The sequence below is a fragment of the Taurulus bubalis genome (assembly GCF_910589615.1).
Source record: "Taurulus bubalis genome assembly, chromosome: 20".
NCBI lineage: Eukaryota > Metazoa > Chordata > Actinopteri > Perciformes > Cottidae > Taurulus > Taurulus bubalis.
In genome coordinates this window covers 14,389,096-14,408,394 of record NC_136608.1, presented here as the reverse complement: position 1 = coordinate 14,408,394, position 19,299 = coordinate 14,389,096, and the positions used below count along the sequence as shown (strand labels likewise).

At 42.8% G+C, this 19,299-nt stretch overlaps 4 protein-coding genes across 4 annotated transcripts; 1 reads left to right on the top strand and 3 right to left on the bottom strand.

Annotated features, from left to right (window-relative positions):
- On the top strand, nucleotides 1–2,521 carry bik (BCL2 interacting killer). Its single transcript, XM_079236471.1, has 6 exons — nucleotides 1–21; nucleotides 104–132; nucleotides 1,091–1,193; nucleotides 1,429–1,581; nucleotides 1,662–1,776; nucleotides 1,910–2,521. The coding sequence occupies exons 3-6, from the start codon at nucleotides 1,099–1,101 to the stop codon at nucleotides 2,024–2,026; spliced, it is 480 nt and encodes a 159-aa protein (XP_079092597.1). The 5' UTR covers nucleotides 1–21; nucleotides 104–132; nucleotides 1,091–1,098; the 3' UTR covers nucleotides 2,027–2,521.
- Nucleotides 2,522–2,535: 14 nt separating this feature from the next.
- On the bottom strand, nucleotides 2,536–5,866 carry mcat (malonyl CoA:ACP acyltransferase (mitochondrial)). Its single transcript, XM_079236470.1, has 5 exons — nucleotides 5,416–5,866; nucleotides 4,653–4,740; nucleotides 4,345–4,562; nucleotides 4,069–4,206; nucleotides 2,536–2,949 (listed from the first exon to the last, which is right to left on the bottom strand). The coding sequence occupies exons 1-5, from the start codon at nucleotides 5,824–5,826 to the stop codon at nucleotides 2,674–2,676; spliced, it is 1,131 nt and encodes a 376-aa protein (XP_079092596.1). The 5' UTR covers nucleotides 5,827–5,866; the 3' UTR covers nucleotides 2,536–2,673.
- A 693-nt stretch (nucleotides 5,867–6,559) lies between these two features.
- On the bottom strand, nucleotides 6,560–13,688 carry def6c (DEF6 guanine nucleotide exchange factor c; the record flags this gene model as incomplete). The annotated part of the gene is made up of 12 exons (XM_079235770.1): nucleotides 6,560–7,318; nucleotides 8,027–8,117; nucleotides 8,195–8,393; nucleotides 9,155–9,321; nucleotides 9,562–9,669; nucleotides 9,750–9,979; nucleotides 10,679–10,787; nucleotides 10,915–11,061; nucleotides 11,145–11,375; nucleotides 11,992–12,174; nucleotides 12,791–12,931; nucleotides 13,593–13,688. 12 exons carry the CDS (start codon nucleotides 13,686–13,688, stop codon nucleotides 7,092–7,094), a joined length of 1,929 nt encoding a protein of 642 aa, XP_079091896.1. The 3' UTR covers nucleotides 6,560–7,091.
- A 3,838-nt stretch (nucleotides 13,689–17,526) lies between these two features.
- On the bottom strand, nucleotides 17,527–18,615 carry LOC306752254 (tetraspanin-7-like; the record flags this gene model as incomplete). Its single annotated transcript, XM_079235997.1, has 1 exon — nucleotides 17,527–18,615. The coding sequence occupies one exon, from the start codon at nucleotides 18,613–18,615 to the stop codon at nucleotides 17,527–17,529; it is 1,089 nt and encodes a 362-aa protein (XP_079092123.1).
- Between the last annotated feature and the right edge of the window lie 684 nt (nucleotides 18,616–19,299).

Genomic DNA, 19,299 nt, shown 5'->3' with positions numbered 1-19,299 from the left:
CAGGATTAAAAGGACGCTGCTGTAAGTAAAGGAAAACACCTCTCTTTTTTTTTTACTACTTGAACATTTCATATCATTTATAATGTCTTTGTATGCATTACAGGGCGGCGTCCACTTTAATCGACACAAAAGGTAAGTTTAATTTTGTTTTTATTGCGTACGCACCTGTTTTAGAGTCCGAGCGGGAGCATAGATATGTTTAATATCCAACACAAAGCCATTCCGACATACTACTATATACTTGTTAATTTGTAAATGAGTCATTTTAAAATGAATTCATATCTGAGGGCTAAATGTGTAATCTATGATCTTGAAAACGACCTTTGTTTGCTTTGGGTGAGAGGGATGACTTCATCTCTTTGTTATGACAATACAGTATGGCACAATAGGCGTCACTCAAGAACTGTCCTCTGGATATTATTTTGGAGCTTAAGCTATGATCATATTATTACAGTTCCCACATTTTTTTTCTTCCTTACTATATAGGAAGTAAACACATATATAAAGTCCATGAGTACTTTGTTTGGAGCCAGCGGTGTTTTTCTTCTTCTTGGTGAGGTAATAAGGGCAGTTTGTTGGATTTGAGTTATGGAAATTGAGTATTTGCATGAAGGCACGAGTGCAGGTCCAACAGGAACTGGCCTGAGGACAGGTGCGTGTAGGTGGAAACACACCTGACAGTTGGGTAAAATAACACGTCATAAACCCAGTAATAAAGCTAGATTAGATGCAGTTTCGTGTACACACGAGTTCTAGACCTACAAGGGAGAACGTACACACTTCTGGCGACACAACAATAGTAAATGGCCTAAATCGAACAGGTGATGTCATCTCTTCAAACCTGGAAGAGCCTGTTTTACCAGCCTGCTTTTTTTGTTTTTTACTCCTCGGATGACACAGCCGCCACCAATCCTGGTCACATGAGCCGGTGTTTACACAGCCCTGTTTATGAACGTTGGGGAGTCGAGCAGCGATAACGCTTTCAAACCATGGAGCCGCTATCTCGCCTGCACGGCTGATGAAGCTCGAGGAACTTTCTCTCACGTGTCCTCGTGTGAAATATTTGAATAATACCCGTTTCTGTTCTCAGCAAACAACATGGTGGAACAAACGAGACGGCCGAGTCGCGTCGTCTCCCTCCAGGCTGGACCTGGTGAGGTGGACATGGACGCCTTGTTGGACGTGAACCTCAGGTACACGCAGGCCCTCCACCTACATTAGTCACAACAACAACAACCTGCAGTGTGTGGGATCCATTGGAGTAAAAATAAACCATCCATAAAACAAAGACTGTAGTTTGAGTGTCTTTGGTGTAGGGATGCCTTTTGGTTCTACATTGAATAAATACAAAAAACACAAAAATGACACTACATACTGTCATTTTCTGAGAGGCAACATTGAGAAACTCTTCATTTGTTGTGTGTGTAGGATAAATGACAGAGCTGCACGGGACTTCGGGCGACAGTTGGCTGTAATGGGAGATCAGCTGGACCGGGAGTGGACCGGCAGACGGCTAAACTGGCTGCCAAACGCTCTGCACATGCTGAGACCCGCTCAGGCACTGACGAGGAGCATATATCGGTACGAAAAAGAAAATCTACCACTTCACCTTTTTAACTACGTGACTGGCTGTTAAGACATTGTAACTTGTCGTCATGCAGAGACATCCACAGTCAGCTGTGGGGCTTCCAGGGCCTGTCTGCGGCGGTGAAGGCCTGGATAGCGAGCACTGCGCCCGGGCAGGGGATCCTCAGAGCGGACGCCTGGGCAACCTGGGTAACACTCAATTTACATGCTTGCAAGAAAATATTTTCGTCGCACTCAGAATTCACAAATCTAATTTCATGTATCGCTCGATTTTTGTCGCTAAATTATCAAAATAATAATTTGACTTTCTTTCATCTCACAGGTGTCCAGTTTGAAACCAGTAGCCTGCACTGGCTGGACCAGAGGAGCACTGGTGACTGTGGCACTGGTTGCTGCAGTGACTATTTTCGCTGCACTCTGGGTGAAAGGGAAAGCCTAAAAAAAGGCCCATAAACAGGTCTTTTTAGGCCATTATATTTGACCAAAATATGTTTGCAAATGAATGACAATTACTGCTTTTTGTTTCTGCCGTTTACTTTGACTTTCTTTTGTAATACTATTTGAATGATGTATTACATTTGACGCTTTATAACCGTAAACAGGAGTAAAAATAATTATAATAATACTGTATAATTTATCAGGGTATGTGGAAATAGTTTTAAAGGGTTTTACAGTGTTGCCCAAGGAGTTGGCCAGCGTATTGTAGCAGTGACGTTGGTTCACAGTTGTATTAAATGTCAAGAAGCATGTTTCCCATGGCTGAACTGTTGCTGGCCTGCAGTCTTTTGTATCCAGATTAGTTTCTTACTGGTTTAAGAGGCCAACATTTTTACAAATATGCAGCCTTGCTTTATAAAAAATAAATAAAAATATGAAGAGAGCTGGACTTTCTGTTTCAGATTTGAATCTTTTTCATGCCAATAAACTTCCAAATGACACCATTTTGCAGTTTCATTCATTACAAAAAAACCATTTAATTACAAAATAATGATAATACAAGACCTTAAGAAGCAACCACAGGAGCTCGCAGGTTTAACAGGCCGTGCATGTCCAAGCTGAAATGAGCACCGGGGCCTGTGTTCCGCTTTATTCGTCTTCATAAGCGGTGACCTCCATGTGTGCGTACGTCATGAAGGCCTTCCGGTTGCACCTTTGAAGCGTGGAGCCCAGCTGCTTCCCCGGGCCGACCTCGTAGGTGTGAGGGAACTTCCGTCCCTGCGTCCTCTCGTAGATCTCGTGCAGAGTTTGCTCCCACTTCACGGGCGACACCAGCTGCTTCACCAGCTGCCTGCGCACGTGGCTCTCGTTCATGTAGCGCTTGCCGTCCACGTTGGAGTACACGTTGATCTCGGGGCGACGCACCTGAGCGGGAGAGAACTCGGCGGGTTAGACGACGAGCAGTGAAGGTGTGCGGCCAAACTAAATGGCTGTTGGTGAGGTTTATGAATATCTTTTGCGTGCGCTGTGGATGAAATGTAGACTATAAACTGTAAAAAGGGAGCAGTGGGCATTATTTTCACTTTGATATAATACAAAATTGTTAATTGAGGATGCATGTTTAATGATAAAATAGAAGAAAAACGGCCCAAAGATTCTTCGTTTATACTGTTGATGAAGAAAAGCATATAATTGTCCTGGAACCATCAAACTATCATACGTTTTCTTTGCATGAAAAATGATCCAAAAACGATTATTTGATTATCGAGGTCGTGGCTTTCTTTGTATTCAGATCAATTTGAGCTTACATTTAAGTTTTTTTTATTCTGTTTTACCATTTAAATGTGTTATTGCTTTGTTTTTATGTGAAGCACTTTCAAACATTAAAGATATTATTATAATTATGAAAACACAATTTTTTTCATTAATTGACAGATTAATTAATCGATTTTTTATCCATTTTGGCAGCTATAGCTATATTATTTATAATATTATACAATATAATATAAGTATGGTAACCACTGACGGGGCACCAGTGTGTCGCAGGAACGGGATATAATCTTCATAACTTTGTGTTCATTAGTTCACATGAAACTAAGTAGGGTGGAGGTTTGTTATCTTTGAATGAGCCCTTCATATCGACATAGGGAGCAGGTCCTGTTTGCTCCGCCATGTTTCTACAGTAGCCTAGAAAGGACAAACCAAACACTAGCTCTCAGAGAGCCTTTTGTGTTTACGTTACCTGAAGGCCACGGCAGTTCTCCGACACGCGTGTGACACTGCTGTCACGTGAGCTGCAGAATGCAAAATCGTGGTACCTTCAGTTGCTCCGACAGTGTTTTTATGGAAAGGATGGACTATTCAGTTTGTTGCAATATGCAACTGCACCACTAGATGGCACTAAATCTTACACACTGTCCATTTAATATATATATTTGGACATTACATTGTTGATTTTTATGCACATGGTCATCTTATGGGAGGGATAAATCAATCACATATGTCATCTACACTCTGGTTTAAAAATAAGACGGTTTGACTGACCTCCACCTGCCTGAGCACCTCTCTGAGGGGTTCAATAGCCGACTCCATCATCTCGGTGTGAAAAGCCCCGCTGACCGGGAGAGGTGTGGTCCTCACGAACTTGAGGCGCCGCGAGTTCTCCTGCAGGAAATCCAGAGCCTGAGAAGACAACACAGTAATGCGGAATGAGCTCACTGAAATGTACATAAAGCCACGAGGATATAAAATACTTTTACAGAAAATGTTCCATCATATTATCTCCTCACAGCTGTATTTTGGATCGAAATTGCTCCGTACCTTTTGGTGCCCTGCGAAGACTCTGCCATCCGGGAACAGATAGTTGGCCACGGAGCACACCGGCTCCTCGACCCCCAGGCTCCTGCAGTGCTCTTTAGCCTGCACACATGCATGTTTATACTGGGCCTGAGGTCTCCCGACGACCGACAGCATCCCACTAGGAGCCAGCTCTGACGCCTTCTGCATGGCCTCTGCACGGACCTTCACCGCGTACAGAGCTGGAGGACACAGAGGCGGGATAACACATTGCATGTTAACTTTCAACTGATCAAGATCTTTGTCATGCACAAGTTAGGGAACACGTTTACCTTCGGCATAGTTCATTGCGCCGGAAAAAACCAGGGCGGCAAATTCTCCAACGCTGAAACCTGCAGCAGCAACACACATCTCAATGGCCTGCGGGGAGAATATGAAGGGTCACATTAAACATTAAAAATGATAAAATCAGGGTTCATACACATTTTGACCAATGGATTTCCATGACTTTTAACCAAATTTCCATGACCAAACATTTTGTGAAATCTCAGTGTATAAATGAAAAAGTGAGAAAATGTAGTATTTAAACTAACAATGAGAATTCCAAAGCATACAGTATACCTTAAATGACACAAATGAATGAAAGACAATAAATTAAATTAAAAGAATAAACATTTATATAGATGCCTGTGTGTATGCCTGCTTATATTTTGAGCGTCTCTCTTTTAAAAGCATATTCATTATTTCAAACTCAGCGTAAATGAACGACATGCACATAAGACATTTCCATGACTTTTCCAAAACTTTGGGGATTTTATTTTTTTAAATAACTTTTCCAGGTTAATGGTAAAAGCATAGTTTAGATTTTAGAAAAGGCTTTACTGATCTCTATTTAAATATGATTTCTAATCTGTCTGGGTTTTAGTTCAAAATATTAATATTTTAAGTCATTTTTTGTAGATTAACAGTACGTTTAAATAGGTAAAAGGCTAAACAAATGTCTGTAGCAGGGATATATAGATTTTGTAAACCCTTTCATCGTCTTGTGACCTCTAAAGTTGGGCCATTTTACAGCTAAAACGTATTTATTTGTACCTTTGGGTTTTCGTGGTTGAGTCGCTCCACCGCCGCCAGCGACGTGACGAACACGGCCGGCTGACAGTGCACCGTCTTCCGCAGCTCCTCCTCGGGTCCCTGCAGGCACAGAGCCAGCAGGTCGTACCCGAGGATCTTCTCGGCCACGGAGAACATCTCTTTGACGTTGGGGTACTTCAGAAGCCCTCTCCCCATGCCCGCAAACTGGCTGCCCTGGCCCGGGAAGAGGAGCACGGAGGAGCCGCTGGGGTCCTTCCAGGGTCTCCGGTCCTCGCCATCCGGGAGAGGAGCGTGACTTTCGGGTGCGGGGCCGTGAGCTGCATCCGGGGAGCCCGGCTGGTTGGCGGACAGTCTCCTGCTCAGAGACGCCAGCGACCTGACCGCGCCAACGGAAATCACTGACGACAACATGGCGTCCCCTCGATGAGGTCCTCACCGGTTAGAATAGAGCCATGTTCTGTTCTGCCTGGAAAAACTGTAATAAATTAACTACAAACTGAAAAATGTCGTTTAACGGTCAGCGTGACACGGTCCTGAGAGCCGCCATGTTTATTGGAGACACCGGAAGGTCGAATTTATTTTTCTTCCGGTTCACGTTTCGGTTCTTTTTACGCTGCAGCGACCCCTAGTGGTCACACTATGTCATCGTGATTTTATTTTATTGACCACCTCTATGCACTTCCCTCCACGAGCTTTGTTTAAAAAAATAATACATGCAGTGAAACACAATTAATGATAACCCATTTTATTGTTATTGCCAAACTACTTTTGTATGCAATACTAATAATTTTCATAATAGTTATATGTATTCTGTCTGTCTATATATGTATATATAATTCAGCATTAGAATTTTTACTGTTTTTTTACCGTTTATTATTTATATTACTTTTTTTGATGTATTACTCTGTCTCTTGTGTGCACTTTAATCCTGCAAATCCCCACTGCGGGACTAATGAAGGAATATCTAATCAAATCTGATCTAAAATATAACTTTATTGGCCCAACAGGGAAGGACATCTGTCTTTTCTCTTATTAGTTGCTCTGCTGTATTAGTTAAGACGCTTTGCTTTAACCTTTTATAGCTAAAAATGAATAAAAGGACATTTCATGTCATCTATTCATTTCTTTATTGGTAGCAGTAAACATATTAATTATCAGCTCATTGTTAATGATTCACTTTTTGAGTTGCGTGTGGTTTTTGGGGGGATTGTTTTATATTTGAGAGGTAATGACAATTATATATATTCTTATATTTTTTGTAACAAATACATCATGTTTTTATCAGGATATCATGAAGTCTAAGATTTAAGAATTGTGACTTGAATAAGTGGAGAAAATAAACTGTTGGAAAAAAACAAAAAAAAACAGTTTCTAAATGACCTCAATGATTCAAATGTGTTGCCCACAGAAATGAGCAATATCACAAAATTATGTTTTATTATTCACCAATAAAATGTATTGTACAAAACCGTAAATGCCAGTCGATCTTAATCAAATTTGAGTCCATTAAATGGTGCTCTCCATCTCTCTCTCTCTCTCTCTCTCTCTCTCCGCATTTCAAAATATAAATATACTACAACTTTTTGTTTGCAGATTCTTTTCCGTATCGTAAATAACTTTTCTCCTTGACGTCTCGGTCCTAAACAAATGCTGAATTAGATTTGGAACATTTCGGATCACACTTGTCCGTTGGGTTTTCCCTGCGATTCGTCGGATCCGTCCGACAGGTCGGCGGCCTCCAGCAGCTCCTCCAGCGCGTCGCTGTCTTCGGCGCTCCGGTTCTGATCGGCGCTCCGGTTCTGATCGGCTCTATTCTTGAATTTGGAGATGAACTCGTTACTCGCCAGCGCTCCTTCCTTTTTGGGACACGTGGGTTTTGATAATAGCCGATGTTCCAAACGTTCTGCAAAATAAATAATAAAAAAAAAAAGTTGGATTGTTTGCCTTTCAGGTACTGCAAAAGTACTAATTTCTAAAAGTTATTTAAAAAAAAATGGTGTGAACAGTATTGGCGTTTTTAATCACATTTTTTTCAGGAACTACTGCACTTTCTTGAAGGAAAAACAGAACCAATATATTGTGACTGTATTCTGATGCACTTCTGGAGCCAAATGAAAATATTTTCCATGATTATTGCAGGCGTGGTATATTTATAATCTCTGGATGTTTTTTATTGTTTAATTATCTGTACAGTTCATTCAAATTATCAAAGTACTCAATAATACATATTAGTTTACAGCTAAACCTTCACTAACAATAAATAAATAAATATAAATATTTTGAACTAAAAATGGTATTTCCAAAACACAAAACACTTCTCTTTATATGTACTGATAAAACATCGGTAGAATGCTTAGTTTGAAACCCAGACAGATTAGAGATCAGATTTAACTACAGATCAGTAAAGCCTTTTCTTAAATCTAAGTGTTTACTTTGTATGCTCCTCATTGTTATAATCTGTGTTCCATTTAAATAAAACTATAATTTGAGCATTCTGTATTTACTGTCAGGTAAAACCAGACAGACAACCAAAGAGGTTATAACTCTGGTTCACAAAGTGCTATATAAATAACATTATTGTTATTAATATTATCCCCAAGAGCATATGCACCTCCAGGCCCGATGGGCGTCATCAGGCGGTTCAGCTGGACGTTCCAGTGCCGTACGTGTTGACTGGCATACCTCAGCTTCTCTTGTAACTCCTGAAACAAGAAAATCAAACGAGCGTTTAAAGGATGCAGCAAACTGAGCCGATCCAAACCCGTCGGCCCCGTCTCACCTCCAGGTGCTGGTGGCTCCTCTTGCGAGAAGCCCGCAGGTCCTGCAGCTCCCGAGAGGCCGAGTGCAGAGCCGAGGGGGTCTGGTGTTCTGGGCTGCCGTCTGAGGCCTCCGGTACGGGGCTGAGGCACTGCAGGGCCCGCTGCTGCTCCTGGAGCAGCTGGAACTGCTTCTTCTTGGCTTCCTCCGCCTGCAGCAACCTGGAGAGGAGGCGTGTGGTTGGGTTTAGAATCGCACGGCTATCGCTCAGAGGCAATTCAGGGGTCCAACTGCAGCAATTTACAGAAGAAGCATGCTCTTTCTCTGAATCATAACTCTTAGTGACATAACACACATATTTTATGTTCAGTGTGACTTCTACTTGATGATATCACTGACTGTGTGTATGTACGTCGTGAATTAATGTCTTTAAATGGGCTTAGAAATAATAAAATAATAAAACGGTTGCTCCTAATAAGAGATTTGTCCTGTTTTTTACGGTTTTTCTAAAATCCAGTGATATTTATGTATTCACTCATGGGTACATTGCAAAAAGGCACCGCTAATAGCTCATTCTGAATACTTTTAATTGTGCCAATTTGACAAAAATGTAAGAAATACAGGCTGAGTTTTGACCCATTAACTAAGTCCATGTCAACATTATACTTCCTGTTTACAATAATAATAATACATTTTATTTGTATAGCGCTTTAAAAGATACGCAAGGTTCTAAAGACAAACAATAGAAGCTGCAATAAAACAAGAAATATGACAATAGTGTGTCACAGATTTAAATAAATGGGTTTTAAGTGCTGTTTTATTTTTTAAAGTGGGGAGTGATGGATGGAAAGCATTATGGGTAAGTAGTCCTGAAATTTAGAGCATGAATGAGAAAAGACAAATAATAGGATCATAACTTTCTGCAGGTGTCATACATGCAATTTGGAGTTTCAACGGTAATATTGTGGGCGTGTTTGTTAACCTCTCCAGCTCCTGTCTGGCCCGCTCCTCCTCCAGCCGAGCCTGGATCTCCATGTTGAGAGCGACCTCCAGTTTCTGCTGCGTCAGCTCCAACTCCTCGATCCTCTTTTTCTGTTGCTCCGCCTCCTTTTCCTTCACCTGCATCTCTGCTTGCATGCTGTCTCTCAACTGGGAGGACACACACACACACACATACACACACACACACACACACACACACAATTGGTAACTGACCTATTCCTGAATCACCTTTTCCAGGAATGTCATTACCGTTTCTCCACCACTAGAAATCACAGACGGTTAAGCCTGACTTTTATGATGCCAATGTTTTTGTGCCGTTTTCAGGACTCTGAATCCCATTTCAGCACATTATAAATAAGCGCCGTCATCTGGAAAACTTTCTCTTACCGTCTCGGCCTCTTTCAGCTGTCTCTCCAGCTCCATCTGCACCTCCCTCTGCTTCCTCCTCTCTTTTTCCTCTACCTCCCTTCGTCTGTTTTCTAACTCGCGTGCATGCTGCGAGACAGATAAAAAGTTAGACGTTAAAACCGAGCACGCTCAACAATCGTCCCTCAACTGGTTCCTCCCGCTCTCACCTGTATGATGCTTTCTATTTCTGAATCCTGTCTGTCCTTCTCCTTCTCCATCTTCTCCATCTCCTGCATGCTGGAGTCGTCCGATTGGCTGCTCCGGCTGCTGCAGCTGCTCCGGGCGCTCCGGCTGCGCTCCCGGTGGCCGTGTTCCCGCTGGACCCGTCTCTTCAGTTTGAGTTGGTGGTGGAGGGAGGACTTGCCCTCGCTCTGGAGACGGAGGGCCGTCTGCATCGCTGGAGAGGAAGCAAACAGGTCGGTACTGTGGATACTGTTACTGGGGTTTTCTTTATGTGGATTAAAAAAGTGTTTCTTTGTGGTTCAAGAGCTTATGAGCTCCACCAAAAATCCTGAAAATAAAGTACTGCCAATAAAGTAGGTTTTGCCAGTGACTGATCCAGGAGTCAAATCAAAAGACTTGGCAATGTGACAGGTCACCGACACGGAGGAATACACAAATAAATACAGATCTACAGATCAATTTTTACCCAAAAATATGAATTACCTGCAGCCCTACTTTAATTTGAACGTTGCTTTTTGCAGTTAGATGACAACATTAATACCACTCTCATGTCTATAATAATACACTTGCCACTTTCACATACACTTACAGTACACTTGTTTATAGTACTGTTATCTGTTTGTCTGTGTACTTTATTTTATATTTTATCTTGCACTGTGTTGATTGTTGTTTGTCTAATCAATGTATGCACCACCGCCAAGATGAATTCCTCGTATGTGTAACATACCTGGCAAATAAATGGTTCTGATTCTGATTCTGTGCGAATAGCATACAGACTGGAAACAGCTAGCCAAACAGTAACAAAATCCACCTCCACGCGTCATAAAAGCCGGTGGCCACGCCCTCGATAAATCACTGCAGTCAACACGTAGTTGCTGACTCCGTACGTTTCTTCTTCTACACACCAACACACCTTGAGTCCACTCCACCTTCTGCCTCTGGTCAGACGCGCTCATCTCAAAGGTTTTATTGTGAGTTTTCACACAGAACAGACAGCGCTTCCCCTCCCTGTCTGCAATCGGCTGAAACAGAGAAGAGGAGACTCAGAAAAGTGTCAAAATACAAGGATTATGGGACGTTTGAACACATCCAGAGCACAGCATTTTGTGTATATATTTAAGCATGCAGTGTTTTCGTTTCCTCGCCCACCTCTATGACGCAGCTCTTATCCAGCTGGATCTCCCCTTTCTTGCCTCTCAAATCCTCGCTGACGAAGTAAGTGATGGAGGAGGTCTTCAGCACGAACCAGCGCTCGGTCCAGTTCCTGCGTACATGACCCTTCTTCCACATATAACCCTGGAAGCAAAGGGACAAAATGTAAGAGGAGCGACGAAGAAGATGAGAAACGGACACAGGAAGGTACGCAGAAGCCTCTCTACCCTCTTGAGGACGTTGTGATACATCTCCAGAAAGACCTCGTCCAGAGCCAGGCTGAAGGCCTCGGCACTGGTGACCCTCAGCAGCCGGCCTGCACCCATTTGCTCCAGGAAGGTCCAGACGGACATGTCGCCTTCCCACACTGCGGCATCCTGGGATATGAAGTCCTCCAATGGCTTCCCGGCCCACTCCTGGCCCATCGCTGTGGAGATCTTCTTGAGGAGATACTCCACCTGAAAGCAGTCAAATATTGCGAGTGTTTAGCAGAAAAGACCACAAAAAACTACTATTTTACAGTATTGATAACGTATTTTTTATCAGTGTATTTCGGTACATTTTTACAGAGGAAAGCTACTGTGCTGATAACACAAAAGCAGTTTATTTCTGTCTCTGTCGACAGGAAACCGAGAGCATTATGAAGGAAGTGGCGGAAGGAAGAGACTCATTAACTTACTTGCACTTACTTTGTTTCTGCTGTTAAAAAAATGTCTGACTGTTGGGGCACAAGCTGGGATTATATTCAGATAATGATACGTCTAACAATTAGGAGATCACAGAGAAAGTGCCTCGTGTAACTGCCTGAAACCCCGGTGTGTTTCCTTGTATTCCTGGGTGATTTGTTTCTCTATTGATCTTTATCTGCATCGTGAATGCTAAGGAAGGAGTTTCTGCGCTTTTAAAAATGTATTTTATATCAAAATGTGACCCTTTTTTTGGTTGTTTGACATGAAAAAGTGAACATTTTATACTCTGAGGCGTAAAAATTCAATCAAATAAGAATGATCAATTATCAATTATCAATCAAATCCCTGAAGTCCGACCCCAAATTCCACAATCGACGTGTTTTACCTCCTCTGGGATCATCACCAGTGGGTAGCGGTCCTCAGACAGGAGGTTGAATAAGCAGAAGAGCTTAAAACAGTCTCTTTGCGAGAGCAGCGCCCCCGGTGGCAGCCCCTTGAAGTTCTTCTTCATGGTCATCATCCAGCACAGGTCGTCGAACTTCTCCTTGTCAAACGTCCCCTCTTTGACCTGGAATGAAAGAGTCTTCATCACTGAGACTTTAAGACAACTGGATTCAAACTTCATATGATGGTAACGGTTTTATTAACAAGCGTAATATTACAAATAACTCGGCCGATAAGATTATGTATTTCTCCTAACCCCAAAATAACACCAAAGTGTTGTCCAAAGCAAATACATTCACAGGATATGATGGGTATAAATCCCTCAACCAATGAAATTATTTATTTCTCCTAACACCAAAATAGCACCAAATATATAAATATAAATGTACATATTAATATTAATAATAAAGTGTTGTCCAAAGCAAATACATTTATTTACAGGACATGATGGGTATAAATCCATCAAACCAATTAAATTATGTATTTCTCCAAACCCCAAAATTGCATCAATATAATAATACAATTAATAGTGTGAAGAATAATGATAATAATACTAATAAAGTACTTTCCAAAGCTTTGTTTTACAGAACATACAACACAATAATAATGGTTTAACATATTAAAAAGACAAAAATAGACACAATTAAATATTGTCACACAAAAGTAAACGTGATGAAAGAAATAAAATGCATAAATAAAAGTGTGTAACTATTTGTGTGTGTATTGAACATCCGCAGCACCTTATCCAGGATGTACTTGTTGAGGTAGGGCATGTAGCCGTGATTAGACACCGGCCCGTCGTCATCATCCTGGAAGTGTTCCTCCAGAGCCACGGGGTCGTGAGGGATGTTCAGCACCGTGTACAGGTTGTGAGAAAGCACCTGAGGAACACACACACACACACACACACACACACACACACACACACACACACACACACACACACACACACACACACACACACACACGCACTCTTGGTGTTTCTTCACACACACACATAACCACAGCCTGCTGGTCTTTAGCATGTCAGGACAGCTTTCTGCTATTTCCCTGGATTCTTCATGCTTTGGGGGCTCAGCAGAGACAAGTAGCAACGTGACAGACAGAAACATGGCCCACTGAGGGAGGAAATGGCGAAATAAGACCTGTACTGGTCGTTCTGTCATTCCTTTCCCCCTGAAACACTGATAGTGAGAGGTATTATGTCACTCCTTGTGTTTCTGGGCCACAGAGAGAGGTTGGACTTTGAGCTTGAAGAGCCATTACGCGGTGGCCTATGTTAATAAAGCTTTTTGTTTTCAAATACTTGGACGCTTGTAGTGCGTTTGTGTGTTTAAAGTTGCTCATATTACAACGTAGATTCCTATAGTAAGCTCACAGGCAACATATACGACAGTCTGGCATAGAGACCGATGCCTTTTGGTTTGTCTTCAGCCCCAAAGAAAGCGGATTTAAATGAAAAGTAGCAGTTAAAGCTGTTTCTGTGCCCCTCGCTCTCAGTTTCCTGATCTTAAAAATGACCACATTACATTCCCGGCTTACCTTTAACTGCGATTTGGACACTTTCCCGCACTTCTCGACGTCCAGAGACGTGAAAGCGTACCAGATGGACTTGAGGAGCTCGGATTTTAAGTCCATGTTGGAGAGCTCGCTGTGCGCAAAAACACGAACATTTCCAAAAGCGCAGCGCGAGCGGCTTTTACGCAGCGGCGGAGAGAATTGCCAAATAAAATGTGGGGCAGAGTACAGGCTGCTGTGCAAACTGCAGAGCGAGATGTAGGACAGACCTGAAGAGGCGGAGAGTAGAGAGAAGCCTACACTTTACTCCATTTACTCTTTTTTTCTTCTTCTTTTTACAAATGCCAAACACTTGTTAGAGTCTAGTTTATAATCTTCTTCATATATTTTGGAAAATATTCCTGCCATCCATTCTTGAAAACGTTTATCTGGATAAATTGGACAGTCTTACGGTGTAAATAACTCATATTCAAGCTATATTCCCAAGTCTACGACATGTATCCAGACACCAGTTTGTTTCTTATTTCCTCAAAGGGATGCCAGCCTAAAACAAATAGAGGAATCCGTGTGTTCAGATTCAGGAGACTTTTCACCCAGGCTGTAAAGACACACCCATTTGGGCAACGAGCCTGAACAATATGGATTTTGGCAACTTCAATATTAGAAAAGTTTGAATAATAAACTATTTAATACACAATTAGGAGGTTTAAATCCATTAAAATACTAACTGGAGAAAGGAATTCCATGATTTGGGTGTTTTTTAAGGTTGTAATATAAGTTAGTTTGCATGTAAAACCTTTTGGGTTCACCTTTATCAATGTGATGCTTAATAATCTGACTGATTCTATATTTGCACAACTCTGCAGCCATTTTGTGTCCCTTCCTCTGAGCATGTGTTTTGGTAGAATGGAGGTCATGAATAGTGCACATTAAAGTACCCAGCCCAAAATAGTTGTCAGAGGTGTTAAGAGCAAAATGTTCCTTGTGGGTTTCCCTGACTTAAGGCGTTGCTCCCGGAACTCCACTTTTGTGTGATGAAACTTCTGGTGGTGATGTAGCAACCTTAGGCCAAATAGTTTTAATAAGGACAAAGTAATCAGATAGAAAGCATCCGCACGCCTTGTTAGAGCCTAATGTAGGCTAATCAATACCATAATTAGGTCATGAAAACGGTCCAGAGGCCAGCGCCCAAAGCCTCTCTGTGTCTAAACGCAGATATATGTCGGTTTTAAGGTAATCTTTTGTGATGAATTGTCAACTTCATATTGCCCAATTTGAACGGAGAACGTGTAGCTCATAATTTTCCGCCCCATAAACTAATCAATGCCGGGTCACGCTGCTTTGTTTGGTCACACTCGGCCGGTACTCGTCTGTATGGGCCGTCTCCCTTCAAGGGCAGATGTAATCATTGTCTCAGGTGGTGTAGAAATGAGATGTCGTCCAGGAAGCCATAATTCAGAATTGCCCGGCCAGAGGAATCAGTGAGGGAATCGACCACTCCCAGCGCAGAGAATTTACCACTCTGGCGCGCTTTCAGCATGGCCTTTCTCATATAATAAAGAACTGGAGCTGCTTCTAAAGCTCATTAATATGAAGACAGGAGGCGTGGACCTGCCGTCTGTCAGGACTTCTCTTGTTTCCACCTTTAAGAGAAGAATACTCACATTAAACCCCCAAAACACTGATTGTTGGTGATTCACAAGATGTAGACATACATGACATTACAAGAATGCCTGTTGTCATTTATATATTTAATATATTCAAGGGCAGCAGACCTTGAGTTTACCACGTCGAATCAATATCACATCGTGCAATGAGGCAAAGATTTTTTATTTATTGTTTGACATATATAGATTACAGTTTCGGTCATGCATGTTTGCACTGTTGGTGATGATTAGAATAGATATACAGGTATATCTATCTATCTATCTATCTATCTATCTATCTATCTATCTATCTATCTATCTATCTATCTATCTATCTATCATCATAGACTACATTACAATTACAAGAGCAATAAAAAGGCCTATCCTAGATATGAAAGATATGATGTTGAGGCTGGAAGGAAGGCGAATGCATTTGTATCATCTCAGTACATATAATATATCTTAAAACACGTGTAATAATAAAATCATTTGAGAAAAACACTCACATTTGTTGAAGGAATAGCTAGACATTTTGGGAAATATGTTTAATTGATTTCTTGACAGAGAGTTAGTTGAAAAGATCAATACACTTGTTTTGTGCTTGAAGAGATTATTTTGAATTGGGACGATCTGAAACATATATTTGAAGAACAAAAAAGTTCACCTCTGTCTATCAAAACACAATACCCAGATATTAATACAGATTATAATCCTAAACATCACAACAAGACAATATCTTTTTTATTCATAGAATCATGTTTAAGCCTGAGAAACGCTGAGATATGCTCAATGTTGTGCAGTTAAAATGTGTATGATTCCAACCTTTTTATTAACTTCAACGATTAGAGGACATACACTTAATAGCCTATTTGCAAATCTATATGTGTATATGCAACTATAGCCTTCTGCAAATATTGTGTTGACGTTTGCATTTCAGCAGCAAAACTGAAAGAAAAACCTTTTAATAATAAACTTGACACGAGGAAACAACGTTTTACTTTGACTCCTGACAGAAATGTCCCCAATGTGAGACTGAATATGAAGCTACAGCCAGGAGACGTTAGCTTAGCATAGACTGACGTAAACAAGTGGAAACAGCTCTCCTCGTCTCACTCTCTAAAGCAAATGAAGATATTTCCCAAAATGTTGAGCTTGGGTTTGATGTTGAAGAAGAGCACGTTTCATGCTAACTGGGTTGCAACACATCTGGGTCATTATTCGCAATAATCAGTGATTTTAATCCATTTTGTGCTTCACAATATTTCAGAATATACAAACTCTAGCAACACAGAGACATCTGGGATAACTTTTTTTTAAAGCAGTCATGTAAACAGCACACAACACCACAGACAGCAATAGCTTATTTAGCTCTTTTTAAGCGCACCTTTCTAGCACAGCGGCGTTTTTTTGTGATGGAAGAACTAAATGGTGTGAATACGAACATCTGTTGACCACAGCCAGGCTGAATCATCCGAGGTGGAAAACTGCTGGGGAACATTCCTGTGCATTCGGTGGTGTGATGTACTAAATGCCAGCAGTTAACCCTAAATAATATGTATGTACATTCTATATAATGAAGCATATTAATCCATGCCAATATTAAAACATTTCTCAAACAAAGTCTCATTGTACTTTCATCTACTTTTTGAGTGCTGCCCAACGGGGTCCCACCCAACTGTACACACCTCACCCATTCTTATTTTTTTATAATTGTGCAGAAGACCAGGCAAACAACAAGTGTAAAAGAGTTGTGAAGTGGAAGGAGTTGCTGCTTTCTTGATTATTTTTAACCACTAAATCCCCATTTTCTTTTATTGATATCCTCCAGGTCCCTTAATTTCGCAACAAAAGAGTATTTTGGATAATTTAACAATACTATAGGTAAGTCATGAGCATCAGTTGCAATTATTTAGGCGTAGTTTCTGAGAAATCGTGATTTTGTTGTTGTGCTCAATTCATTCAAATTGATCCGGCAACTGAAAGTTTTTACAAAACATTCAACAGGAGTCGTAGTTGATTTCTCTCTTTAGGTTTTAAAAAGGCCTGAACCTGTGAACGTTTCGTTAAAGAAGCATATATTTCATAAAGCAGTTGCTGATCTTGTGTTGGGAATGTTTTCATACCCATCCAAGCCATAGAGGACCTCCAAATACTGATCACCTGACATTTTTCCTGGCAACCAGGACACCTCAATGAACTCCCAACCCTTTGCAACTCGATCACTCTTTCAGGGCACAGCCTCATTCCCAATCCTAATTATCTACACATTGGTCAATCCTTGGTGTAGGTTGCCTACATCTTTAAATTGCCCGTTAATGGGCCACCACACGCCGATGTGGTCTCGGTGCCAGCTTATTAGCCAGCAGACAGGCCAGGGCGATGCCTCCCACTTGGGTGAAGGCCAATCCCAACACAGTGGCGGCAATGTGGAAGACGTTGTCGTTGACCAAACTGAAGACTTTGCGGAAGCAGCCGTGTGGATGGATTCCCGCTGCCGCTACACCCTCAGCGTCATCCGACAGAAGGGGTCGATTCCTGCAGGCCTTGCGCCTCGCGCAGCAGCTGTCCGGCAGGGCCACCGAGGTGCCGTTCTCGTTGGGCGGGAAGGTCATATGCTGGATGGCCCAGTCGGACGTGAGCCAGTCGCGCCAACCTTCGGCTCCGCAACACTCCAGGGCCCTCTGCAGGCTGTCTAGCGCGTCAGCACGGCCTTCGTCCTCGGTGTAGCCGGCCACCGCTCGCTGTAAGCCGCTGCGAAACCCTCCGGCGATGTCTTCGCGGTAGAAGAGACCTAAGAGTCCAGCTGCCAAAGCGGCTATGAGCGCAGCGAGTTGAAAGAAGCCGTACGCCCTGAGCACCCCGGGCAGGTTTGCCGCCACCCCGAGACAACCCAGGAAGCCCCAGGCGGTGACGGCTGCCCCCGTGGACAGGAGGATGATCGGGGCGTTGGGGTAGCGGTTGGCTGACAGCAGCATGTAGTCCGCCAGCGAAATCTGTGCCCACACGCCCAGGGTGAGGATGGCCAAGCCGGCGGCCCAGAAGAGGCAGCTGAAGGCCAGGAGGCCGAGGCGCAGGAGGTGCATGACTCCCACTGGGCGGCAGCAGGGCGGGGCGCCGCCCACAGATGGAGGTGCGGGGGCCGCCAGGGAGGCCTCGGAGCACACGGACAGGGAGAGCCGCTGCTGCTGCTCGTGGAGCTGCTCTTCCTGCTCCTGGTAGGGCGACAGCAGGTAGCCGGGGATCGCGGAGGGTCGGCGAGGAAGAGGAGGTGGAGAGAGCAGGTCGATACCCCGCGGGGACGAAAGGCGCCGCACGGCCAGCTGCTGGTGTTCCCAGTCCAGAGCTTGTCTGCTGGGACTCGGCCGAGCTGACAGCGAGTTGTAAGGCAGTGCAGAGCTCATGATCTCGGCTCTGGTTTTTATTTACTCCCCTCTCTCTCTCTTCGACACACTCCTCCTCTCTCTTTCTTCTTCTATCAGTGCCTCACTATCGTTCTCCTGCAACACACAATCCCCCCGATTTCTTTATGACCGGTCATTAATCCGCCATCAACACCACGAACGCAGACTGGACGGTAAATCACACGGGTGGGTGTCGCGTCGTGCCGTTATCTGCATCCACAGCTTCGTCGTCTCCGGACGTATTTATGCGTTTTTTTTCGGGCGTTCTTTCCACCTGCATGGTCACCAGCTCTTCTAATTCCTCCACCGATGGTCACATCCAGACATCTGGCTGCTCGCTGCTGCACGGCGCTCTGGTCAAAGCGAGAGGTGATTGCAGTGGGAAGGACCGCAAACCCACCCGTGCACACCCTCTCTCGGTGTGGAGGAGACATCCCTTTGAGTTTTTCACTTCCATTTGTGGAATTGGTGAACCAGGGAAAACTCTACCAATGTCTAAAATTGTAAAAAGTTTTCCTGTGATTAACTTTTTTCTGTCAAATGAAAAAATTTAATTAGGAGCCCAAAAGTGTCAGTCAAGGATGTGACTAAAGATGATATTTATTGCACTGAAGTTGTCTGTGAAAATAAAGAATTGTGTGACATCTATTTAAAAGTAATGGAGTAATGGACCTATTTTACAAT

What these genes read in the sequence shown, in the direction of transcription:
- bik (XM_079236471.1), top strand. Translation starts at nt 1,099, where the DNA reads ATGGTGGAACAAACGAGACGGCCGAGTCGCGTCGTCTCCCTCCAGGCT. An exon ending in TTGTTGGACGTGAACCTCAG is followed by an intron (nt 1,194 to 1,428) that starts GTACACGCAGGC and finishes TTGTGTGTGTAG; the next exon opens with GATAAATGACAGAGCTGCAC. An exon ending in CGGACGCCTGGGCAACCTGG is followed by an intron (nt 1,777 to 1,909) that starts GTAACACTCAAT and finishes TTCATCTCACAG; the next exon opens with GTGTCCAGTTTGAAACCAGT.
- mcat (XM_079236470.1), bottom strand. Translation starts at nt 5,826, where the DNA reads ATGTTGTCGTCAGTGATTTCCGTTGGCGCGGTCAGGTCGCTGGCGTCT. An exon ending in TCAACCACGAAAACCCAAAG is followed by an intron (nt 4,741 to 5,415) that starts GTACAAATAAAT and finishes TTCTCCCCGCAG; the next exon opens with GCCATTGAGATGTGTGTTGC. An exon ending in TCTTCGCAGGGCACCAAAAG is followed by an intron (nt 4,207 to 4,344) that starts GTACGGAGCAAT and finishes TTGTCTTCTCAG; the next exon opens with GCTCTGGATTTCCTGCAGGA.